The following is a 12354-nucleotide window of genomic DNA, read 5'->3' as shown; positions in this document are numbered from 1 at the left end:
CACCACACTTCGATACTAACGTGTTGGAAAAATATCTTAATAACGTGTCGTGCAAACTGATCGTAATTCCAGGTAACAAGGTTATTCAGTGCAATAAATAAAACTAGTAGCACGTGAATATGTTAATTTGGCTCATAAAAGCACTTATCAAATAGTGGCAATACTAAGCTACCCACACAGAATGTACTAAAAATATATTACTTAAAGATAAGTTTTTGAAATAACATAAATATCTAATAAACATAATGGGTTCAACTGTGGTGTGGACGATGGGCTAGCAACCTGTCACTGCAATAGGTATCACAATTTCGGTTTCTTTCAACCCCTTAATTGGGCCATTTTTTTTTTCAAAGTTGTCCACCCCACTTTTTTTTTTATTTGGAAATTTTTATGTGGTTTCCACTCAGAATCGCGAGCTCTTTCAATCCTAATAGGGGAAAAAGTGTCCCAAGGTTTTTTTCCCATTCCGTTACCATTTTTTCATACAGTCATTTTGTATGGCGGTAACGGAATGGATGGTTTGAAAAATGTATGTGTGAAATCTTGGGACATTTTTTTTTCTCCTATCAGGATCGAAAGACCTCGCGATTCTGAGTATAAATCGCGTAAAAAATACCCATGTTACAAAAAAAGTGGGCAACTTTGAAAAAAAAAAATGGCCCGATTGCTAAAAGCGGCACTGGAACTCGAGCTGATTCATGTACTCTGTCTACCCCTATTGGGAATACAAGCGTGTGTTTATCTATGTAAAACGAATAAAAGGCTACCTACTTCATAATTACAAATTTCAGCCAAATTAGAATATTATTATACACAATTATTATAAAGTAAAAGTAGTACACGTTCGGAAAACCGCAAGAATAGGCATATGGGCAATTACTCTATAAGCAGCTTAAACGGCCGCTGGTGGCTCAATCCCCTACGGGAAACCTTAATAAAATTAATTCACTGCTAGCACATGCAATTCGCGGCGGATTTAAATACATAGTGGATATAAATAAAAGGATATAATACCTACAGTTACCGCAAATGAAAACCGTTTGTAAAGCTCATTGTTACCATTGAACGTTGCGAGGAAATTACCTACTGATTTTGGGCAAGGCCTTGTCCAAATGTTCTTTTTGAAGTAGAATGTAGCTTAGCTTTCGTTCGTTTTTCAAATCTGATAACAGGAATTCTTGCAGGTGATTACCAGACGCCCTTCTGTCACATTTATTGACAATAACTTAAAATCAAATTGAAAGTGTAATAATCTAGAAAAATAAAAAAAGTGTTATTACACTTAATTTTGGACAACATGAATAAAGTCGTCAAATATGCAAATAAACACAAAGTAAGGTAAAAGTACCAGTCGACAGTAACTCAGTAGATTTACACTTTCTTTATTTATCTATCTAGATTATTATCTAGATAAATCTACTGAGTTACTGTCGACTGGTACTTTTACCTTACTTTGTGTTTATTTGCATATTTGACGACTTTATTCATGTTGTCCAAAATTAAAAACGATGAAGTACCTTGAGAAGCAACGTTTTGACCCTGATTCTAGTTTTACGACTCTGTTGTCGTTGTCAACCTCCTACTTTATGTTCTGCCCAATTTAAATATGGTCCGTCCGTCTGGCGACATCGTAAACAAGGGAAGAGTCGTTGTTCGGAGTCGTTCGACTGTGAGAGTTCAACTTTAAATGGCAGCTGCCTTTTATTTTACGATACCCATTAAATGTAGCATTGCGAAACTTTCGGTAGATACGGTTTGTAGTAGGTGTGAAAAATAGGGCTTTTTTTTTTATACTACGTCGGTGGCAAACAAGCATACGGTCCGCCTGATGTAAAGCGGTTACCGTAACCTATGGACGCCTGCAACTCAAACAGTGTCACAAGCGCGTTGCCACCCTATTAGAAACTTGTACACTCCCTTTTGCTGTGTTAAGTACACAGCAAAAAGGAATGTACAAGTTCTAAGGAGGGTTCGGGTTGCCGACGACTCAAAGGACAATAGACGGAACAAGTTAGTTCCGTAAGTCCTCCCGTCATCAGCACACCGCACCCTCATTGAGCTCTGGCAGCCTTACTCACCGGCAGGAACACAACACTATGAGTAGGGTCTAGTGCTATTTGGCTGCGGTCTTCTGTAAGGCGGAGGTACTACCCCAGTTGGGCTCTGCTCTAGATTCGAGCGAGATGATATCCGGTGTGCTGTGCCCTACCACACAAAGCGGAATATCATTCGCTATGCCCTACCTCCTTCAAGTTGTACAGTCAACTACAAAAAAATTTATCAATTATTTCACCTTATTGCATTGTAATAAGGTGAAAAAGTGTATACCTACATCTCTTTGTAGTCGACTGTACATGTAATATTAATACATATTAGCGTATACAGGACATTGTATGGATGGTGGATTTGTAAGGTTGATAACAAACAAACAAATAACAAATCTGCAAGAAACAAGTAAAATGACAAACAATAAGTCATTATATGAATAATAAGTTATACTCATTCTCTTCAACTAAAGGGATTTTATGAGGGCTGTACAAATATCACCGAGATACAAACGTGTTGCTCATAAACTCCTAACATTTTACTAACAATAATTTAATTGTATTTCATTTTAAATTAAGAATGGAAATAAATGACATATTATCCGTCGACAATTTTATGCAGTGAGTCATTTAACTACATATACTGTCAGTGCCAAAAGTGGATAAGACGTCAAATCTATAAAAAGTGAATAAAAATTAAAAACACACAACATGGTATTTATGGGCATTTTCAGAATGTAGGACCCCTCAATTAGCGTAAGTTGATAACAAAAATTAACTCACTGACAGTTTTGTGACGACAATTAAGCATAAAATCTGTCTAAATATTTACTTTTTTCACATTCTGAATGTAGCTTATTGCTCAAAGTTTATGTAATTAACACAAAAACAATATTTTTTATAGAAATTTCATGCTTAATCGTCACAAAACTGTCAGTGAGTTAATTTTTGTTAACAACTTACGCTAATTGGGCCTCAAACTCTGAAAATGCCCTTATTTATCACATTTCAATGATACCCTACTTTTTGGTCCTCTCCATATTAAAGGATCTAGAGTATGCTCCGGCAAATTATCGTCGCATTACCAGAATTACAAGGGCTTCGCGGGGTTAAGCTAGGAGTATAATTACTGTAATTTACGGGTCGGCTTTAAATACTAGGTACTCTTCAACGTAATGCTAAATTTGAGTTCTCTCTTTAAAATTTGACGGCAGTCAGAATTATGTTAAACGAGCGGCCATCAAGTTTCGTGTCAGTTTTTGAGCTGCGCCTCTCATCTAACATAAGTTTTGGACGTTCTAGATTACGTTACAAGCGATCACGAAAAATAACATTTGTTATACAGTGTGTTACCACTGTTACCAGCACGTAGGTTTTTAAGGAGCGCAATCTAATAAATACCCGCATGGTGGTAACACGCTGTATGAGAAAGTGAACAGCGCTCCCAAACGATTACTAGTACCGCTATCGCTATTGAGAAATCCATGCTAATAATTATTATTGATGGGAAAGTATGTATGTCTGTTTGTTTGTCCGTCTTTCACGGCAAAACGGAGCGAATTGACGTGATTTTTAGGGTTCCGTACCAAAAAAGGTACAACAGGAACCCTTATGGTGCGACTCTGTCCGTCTGTCTGTCCGTCTGTCACATTGTTAAATATCTCGAGAACTACTTATGCTACCGATATGAAATTTGGAATAGTTATAAACATTGTGAACCTCTACAAGTTGAAAGAATTTTTTTTTTAATTAATTAATATAAATGATAGAAAATGGCCAAAATGAAAGGGGGTCAAACTGAAAATTTCAAGAAACTAGGTCAAGTGGGGTATCGTTAGAAAGAGCTCAAACTGTAAATATCAAAACTATTTTTTATAATTTTTTTGTTGTGGAAAAAAAATGTTTTTTGAAGGAAAATGTAAAAAAAAATACCGTTCCCCCCCCTTATCTCCGAAGTTTACCAACATAAATTTATGAAATTTTCACCAAATATGGCTATTATAATGAACATTACAGGAAAAATAAACTCGTACATGTATCTTGAAAACTTTTTTTTTTATTTATAAAAAACCTTTCAGATTTACATTTTCAATTTTAACACCCTTGCGGGTGTTTATTGTACCTGTATTTTTTAACAAAATAACAATGAAATTACCTGCTTTCAAATAGAGGAAAAATGGTTAAAATCGGTTCACGCAATAAACAATTATTCCATAAAAAGCATCTTCCATACTAGCTCGCGCGCATTAGTTTACTCAATTTGCCGATAGATGTCGCTGTACGTTGAACGCTCATTTCCTACATGGCGTTTTTCCTGATATAATGAGGTCGGTTCAGGAGCGTCCTTGCGACATGTCGTAAGTCGTAAACTATTGAAGTCGAATAGTCTTGATTTTATTTGGACGTTGTCTAACAATAAAATTGTATATTAAAATATTACTTGTTAGGTGGGAAATTGAGTCTTGAGGGATTTAGTCAAATCTGTAGAGTTCTATGAATAACATTTTGATGGTTCAACTATTGAAAGTTTGTACGGAACCCTCGGTGAGCGAGTCCGACTCGCACTTGACCGGTTTTTTAACACTTTCGCTACCAAGAACCCGACTGTCGGGTACACCGCTCGTAGAAGCGTAGCCGATTACATGGGTTTCCCCGTATGTAGCGAAAATGTCGTAGCGCCGCGTAGAGCCCGGTTTCGAAAGTGTTAAAGTGGAGGTAGTTAAAGTGATGGATGGAGAGTGACATAGGCTAGGTATTTTTTGTCTGTTTGTAACGCGAGCGAAGCCGCGGGCAAAAGCTAGTGTATTATAAGGAGTCGAAAACTCTGCTTCTCTGTAACTTTAATAAAAGGTACACAGATGTTGACGGCAAGAAACATTGTAGATGTAATCATTTTGCTCGGGGCAATGGGAACTAACTGTATGAGGATTGTCTACAATTATTTACTTTGCCACAGTGCCTCTCTTAAACCATCATACCTAACTATTGAAAGGAAGCCGCATATAGGTAATAAGACGGTATTACTTAGAATATTAAGAATCGAACTATTTCTTACTAGTCTTGGACACAGTCAAATTCGCCTAAATCTACGCACTACGCTAACCAAACCAACATATCTAAATAATCGAAAGACCCTTTCCTATCTCACAGCTCTAAAGCTGTGGTCAAATATTTTCGTTCTCGTGTGTAAACTAACTCGACTGTACGCTAGGTTACCATCAAGGTACGAAAAACAATCGTTACAAAATGATTTGGCGTCTGATCGACGTCTAATCAAGACTGAAGTCAAACAGAGATATTCCGACTGGTGAAATGAATTCGTTTGATGCATGTAACAGCCAACTTCAAAGCTTCGGCTGACTTTATGACCTTGTAAAATAACTGGCTTAATACTTGTGACTTGTGACAGCACCATGTTACACGGTCGTAAAAATGAGAGATTAAAGTTATATCTATATATTGTATTATTTATAAAGATTTTGAGACAACATACAATATTTATATCCTATTTTAAAGGTAACAATTCACGGATTGTTTCGTCATTTGAAATACAAGGTAGCAACCACTTTAGTGTTACAGGGACATATTATACAGGATTTTCCTGTCAGTCTGATTAGAATACATATTTGTAGCTTATCATAATAGAAGGGTCTTACACTTCATGTGCATATTCAGGTACCTACCTACCTAAGTTTCCTATAAAAAAAACTCATTTCTGATCGAAAACATGATCTTCAATACTTTACCTAATTATGATAATTGATAAGAAAAAGTTTTTTTAAAGAGGAAACAACAGAGAGCACATGGAATTTGATAGACCGCCACCGCCAGGTCATATTTCCTCTTAATTTTCCCTCTTTCGATCGAAAACATGCTCTTCAATATTTTACCTAATTATGATAATTGATAAGAAAAAGTTCTTTTAAAGAGGAAACAACAGAGAGCACATGGAATTTGATAGACCGCCAGGTCATATTTCCTCTTAATTTTCCCTCTTTCGATCGAAAACATGCTCTTCAATATTTTACCTAATTATGATAATTGATAAGAAAAAATTCTTTTAAAGAGGAAACAACAGAGAGCACATAGAATTAGATAGACCGCCAGGTCATATTTCCTCTTAATTATCCCTCTTTCGATCGAAAACATGCTCTTCAATATTTTATCTAATTATGATAATTGATAAGAAAAAGTTCTTTTAAAGAGGAAACAACAGAGAGCACATAGAATTTGATAGACCGCCAGGTCATATTTCCTCTTAATTTTCCCTCTTTCGACCGAAAACATGCTCTTCAATATTTTAGCTAATTATGATAATTGATAAGAAAAAGTTCTTTTAAAGAGGAAACAACAGAGAGCACATAGAATTAGATAGACCGCCAGGTCATATTTCCTCTTAATTTTCCCTCTTTCTCTGGCTATCGTTGATAAAAAGTGCCACATCAGCCCGCCTAGCCGAACTCATAATTGTTGATACTTCAAACGCAGTCTATCTATGTCGCACCACTACAGAAGAGCGATAGGGAAAGCTAGCGAAGCGTAAGCAACTATGACGTTGGCTAGGTACCCAGGGGGACTAATGCTCGCTTTACGGTGCCTTTTGATGGCTATTTCGGATATGATTGTCGAGTCGAGCAACCCATAAAAGAAGTTGCCTTATAAACGTTTACGCACGACGCGTTAAATTTGTTTTTATAGACATTGTTCACTCGCGTTTTTAATAAGAGGATCGCTTGACAGAAAATTGCTGATGAAATTCATGGCACAAACAGTTGAAAAATCTTTCGTTTAAGTCTCCATCACGAATACTACAGAAAAAACAAATAAACCACTAAGTACTTAATAACTATTACCTTTACTAATGTAGAACACCTTCATATTATTCTTATAGCATCATAGAATGACAGAAAAATGAATCAATAAGGTAAACATGGACATAACCTCTCTAGCAACTACGTATCGAGGTTGATTAGTTCATAATTAGTAGGTCAGATAATCACGTACTCACACAGCAAACCAAACTAAAACCTTGTTAATATTAGTTTCATACCTTAGAACATCGACACTCCAAGCGTTTAAACAATTTTCATCTGTCCTAATGGAATAATGAATATGACAAAATAGTCAAATACTTTCAAGGTAAATTCAGACAATTCTTATACACGGTGAAATAAAAAGGATCATTCAAACTACTACTACTACTACTACTACTACTACTATTGAGTACTGAGTTTTGAGGCCATAATTAACAACTTTTAGTATTTGACCAATGCTGAAATCGCGAAAAAAAATTGGCTGTTTCATACATTTCTATGGAACGTCATTTTTTTTTCACAATTCTAGCATTGGTCCCATAATAAAAGTTGTTCATTATGATCTCAAAAGTCACTATGTAAAATTTGAAGTCCTTTTTATTTCATCCTGTATGTCATGAGGCACTTTGTCATTTACCTACGTAGCTTGATATTTTAATTTTACAGAACATTCATACGCCACATATTACCCAGTTTATGCCTTCCCCTTATTTGTATGCAAATATATTTTATGCTGAACGTTTATTACTTTTGGAAATAGGTTTTGTTCGTTCAAATACGAATCGGGTTTCTGAAAACGGCTATTTATTAGACGTTTTGTTTTCAATAAGCTTGTTCATACTTGAATTACTCAGCAAATATGAAACTAAGGCGCAATCTAGGCAAACTGCATGGAATACATATTGATATTAAATTCGAGAACAGGGTTGTCAAATATGTGAGGACTAATAGTTTTGGAATAAACATATTTGGTACTAGAACAGTTTTACAAATAAAGGGGAAATTCTTTTTTTTCATCAAATGAGCCCGGATTGTGGCGAAACAAAAAGGATTCTCTAGCAAAATGTTAGGTTAAGATGAATGTCCATTTTACTACAAGTCAAGGTGGACAGATGGACAAACAGATGGACACAAACATCACGATAGTACCTGGCGACGTGGAGCGCGCTTTAAACCGCGGTGCGATCATGACGGTCTCTGGAAATCACAATCAAAATAATGAAGTTCCTAGAAAATAAACTGATTTACCTCTAAAGTCTACTAAAGGTCTGATTTCTATATTTAACAGTTCAAGGGCTCAACGCCTTCATCAATAACCCTTGACGAGCCGGCTGACATGACACCCAATGGATAGGCAGATAGATGATATCAAATTATAACTTATTGGATACGTCAATTTAACTGTCGTTATCATTTTAATCTCCTAATTTTTACGGTTTGACCTCAAAATTATTTAGATAAATCTTGATACTAATCTGACTTTTTTTATCTATGCACTTAGCGGTACAAATTTTAATAGCAAAACTAATAATTTATGGTTGTTGTTATTTTTCACAAAACTTAAAAACTATACACGCTAACGATCTAAACTCGATAACTAACTAAACTACTCAGCTACTTTATGAACTTTAGAAAACAGGGGCAAACATTGGAACATGCGTTCTTGATACTTGGAAAATTTTGTTGATGTTAACTAACAACTATGTATTTACTTCGGAAGTTAATTTGAAACCGGGAATATCTAAATGATGCAGTGCAAATTTAAAACCATACCCGTGCGAAATAATGAAACTTGTAGAAAAGTAGATGCATGATATACGTAAATATATATGCGATAATGAAATAGAATGGCAGATAATCATGTTTTTTTTTCTACAGATCCTTAGTTATGATTATGTATTTTCTTCATGAGTTTCGTACTTTATAAGAATTATACGGTGTCATCTACCATGGCTGCACACGATATATTTTATACTACGCAATGTCCGCAACTGTTTAGTCAGACATATTGGAATTCTTCTTCCATGGAGTACCTAATAACAGGGAAAGCACTCTCATATGCTGAACAAAATTGTTATTCCGGACTATTATTATGCGGAGAGATGCAACTTATATGAGATTATATAATAAAATAATATTCTTTTCTATTCTATTGTATAATGAATAAACACCGATCAATATGGATTGAGGTATAAATACGATATCTCTTTTTAACCGACTTCAAAAAAGGAGGAGGTTCTCAATTCGACTGAATGTTTTTTTTTTTTATTTTTTTTTTTTTATGTATGTTACTCGATATCTCCGAGAATCGTGGACCGATTTTCAAAATTTTTTTTTTGATCGAACCGGTATAACCCCGAGATGGTCCCATTGGCACCAAGTCAGGGTCTGATGATGGGATCCTGGAGAAATCGAGGGAACTCTTCAAATGTTATAGGCACATGTAATGTTTTTAGTCTATTTTTCAAAGGTACACCAGTATTTACGTCTGATGGTAATAATTTTATGTGGCTGAGCTGATGATGGAAGGTCAACTCCTCAATGGTTAGGAGTTAAAGGATAATTCTTTCACTACTGTACATGTATTCGGACTGATACATATAATATCACTAGGAACCACTAAAAATCTACAAATAAATAAACTTTTTAACAAAAAATAAAACCGCCTTCAAAAATAAGCGCGTTACAAAACACGGAGAAACTAAAAAGCCAAAAATAATAAACCTTTCAATTCAGATTTCTTATCGTATTGCAATAAGCTAAACATCCAAATTATAAACAAATCAATTATTTTTGGAGTCGGTACCAGCCTGTGTATGGTTGGGTGAGGCAAACAGGCAATAGCAAGGCGACGAACAGGTCTGGTACCGACTACAAAAATAATTGATTTGTTTATAATTTGGATGTTTAGCTTATTGCAATACGATAAGAAATCTGAATTGAAAGGTTTATTATTTTTGGCTTTTTAGTTTCTCCGTGTTTTGTAACGCGCTTATTTTTGAAGGCGGTTTTATTTTTTGTTAAAAAGTTTTATAGTTTATACTTCGAGGTTCGTGGGTGGTGGGTGGGAGCGCTGGTAGCCTAACGGTAAGTACGTGCGACTTTCGTTCCGGAGGTCGCGGGTTCGAACCCCGGCTCGCACCAATGAGTTTTCGGAATTTATTTGCGAAATGTCATTTGATCCAGTCGCTTTTCGGTGAAGGAAAACATCATGAGGAAACCGGACTAATTCCAATAAGGTGTAGTTTACCCTTCGGGTTGGAAGGTCAGATGGCAGTCGCTTTCGTAAAAACTAGTGTCTACGCCAAATCTTGGGACTAGTTGTCAAAGCGGATCCCAGGCTCCCATGAGCTGTGGCATAACGCAAGGAGGATGATGACTTCGAGGTTCGTGGGTAGAACAGACGTAAATATATTTCTAGCGCTAAATTAAATTTAGCAGTAGAAGTGTTTGGTGTGTCATTCAAATAAAATTAACTATCCAAACTCCTAATGTCAATACATACCAAAAATCATAGGCAAATACAGCCGACAGTCTAGGTTAAGGTGAGGGATGTGGGTCAAACGGACGCGTCGGAGAGCGTGCTAGGCAAATATTGAATTAACGTGTACAGAATAATTGTGGAGAAAGCCCAGATTCCCCCGGCAGTGTGTCAACAACACCATAAATAATGACGGGCGATCCGTGAGTAGCATCATAGACAACAGCACAGATTTCAAAAGTAAAGGCCCGACCATATAACTCCAACTGCACATTCATGTGAGCAATCTTTGCTTATGCTTTTTATTTATTTTCATTATGATATTATGTTAACTCTTCCAATTTTACAGCGCATTGTCCAACACATAATTAAGTACTTATAGGCTGTAATGCTGTAAAATTTTCTTCGAATAAATAGTTTAAATTAAAATTATACTGCGGCCGTTGTACTCATCATGGGCCATCATACTGCCCTGCGTACTTCACACTCGTCGAGTATTTGGTGTGCCTCGGTGGAATAAACCAATGCGATTGTTTGATGAGTTCGCACCGCGCTTGAGATTGGTCGCAACTAGTTGCGCTAGACTGATCGATTGGCTTGAATCCGGATATGAAACCGTTTGAACTGGAACTATTATTAGTGTATTTACGAAAGTTAATACAATAGACGTGCGAACTCGGGCAACCATTCGTGAACTGTCGCTTAACAATCAAAGGACTGTAAGTAATAAACGAGACAACATGTACACGGTGTTTCCGGTATCACTCAAAACCTCAGACACCCCAACTGATTTTTATTTTTTTTAACTCATCTAGAGTATTCATCTTTTAATCTGATCGTTACTTTTTTTTTAATTGAATTTTTAATTTTCTGTACAGCTCTACTTGACTTTTAGCTCTACACTCAATAAAATAATTGCTATTTTTTTATAACTACCATCATAAACCATAAGACTATTTATTTGTGTACGTTACTGCAACGACATAAGGTTTACCAATAGACAGCTAAGATGTCACTGTAAAACACTTTAAAGCTTTGTCACAGTAAACTTCAAATTGGACAGGTAATCGCAGTAAGCAAATAAACTCAATATTCAAAATGACAAGGTTGTAATTAGGTAAGAGTTCAATTTGTTATGACTTATGATAAACATTAAGATTAAACTGACAAACAACGTCAAACTAGTAGCGGAAAAAATAATCGTCCAAGTAACCGGCCAGTATTAATACCCCTAAATACTGAAAAAAGGTAAACAACCTCTAACAATGCGATATACACAATGTTGTATTACGAGTACAATAGAATGGGCACGTAAAAAATAACTAATAATACTAATTTAAATAAAAATATTACCCCCATCAAGATATAGCTCAATCGATTCTAATCTCGATTCTGAACAAACTGTTTTCAGGTTTTTAGTGTTAAGTGAAACACGGTGTATATAGGGTGTTACCAAATTAGTCACGGATATTTTGAGGGACGTTATATTAACATCAAAACATAACTTTCACTAGAAAAAAAAAAAAGATATTTTTGTTTACATTTCCTTAGACAAAAATATTACATTACGATACAAGTGCGTAAAAAAGGAAGTTCGAAATGAGTGGCGATAAATTAAAACACGACCGAAGGGATTTAAATCGACACGAGTTACGAATTTCCTTTTCGCACGTGTATCGTACGACGTTTTTCAGTACAGATCGCCCTCCAAAGTTTAATGACCTGACATATAATGAACCACTTCTTGCACTAGTGCGTTAAAAAAACATCATCTGTACTGAAAAAAATATTTTTGTTTATTTTCTAAATAACCATCCCCTATAATGTAATTGCCTGTCAGGGTGTTTAACACTGTCTCTCATGTCACGTTAACAGTGTCTAGAGAGATCTCATTTAATTATTTTATCAACAGAGGGTGTTTTAACATAGCATATAAGTTTCCTAGTTTTCTCCAAAAAAACATAACAAAACCTATGATGTTTCATATACATAAATATACTCCAGAAGCGGAGTA

At 35.6% G+C, this 12354-nt stretch overlaps 1 protein-coding gene across 1 annotated transcript in view; it reads right to left on the bottom strand.

Annotated features, from left to right (window-relative positions):
* Positions 1-12354, bottom strand: part of LOC125224634 — a 169903-nt gene that overhangs the window by 91168 nt on the left and 66381 nt on the right. The window contains exon 2 of the mRNA XM_048128059.1: positions 8009-8056. Coding sequence (XP_047984016.1) covers positions 8009-8056 — 48 coding nt within the window. The remainder of the gene's footprint in view (positions 1-8008; positions 8057-12354) is intronic.

This window comes from Leguminivora glycinivorella, chromosome 3 (genome assembly GCF_023078275.1).
Source record: "Leguminivora glycinivorella isolate SPB_JAAS2020 chromosome 3, LegGlyc_1.1, whole genome shotgun sequence".
Classification (NCBI taxonomy): Eukaryota; Metazoa; Arthropoda; class Insecta; order Lepidoptera; family Tortricidae; genus Leguminivora; species Leguminivora glycinivorella.
The sequence above is the reverse complement of the archived record's forward strand: the minus strand, read 5'-3'. Positions and strand labels throughout refer to the sequence as shown.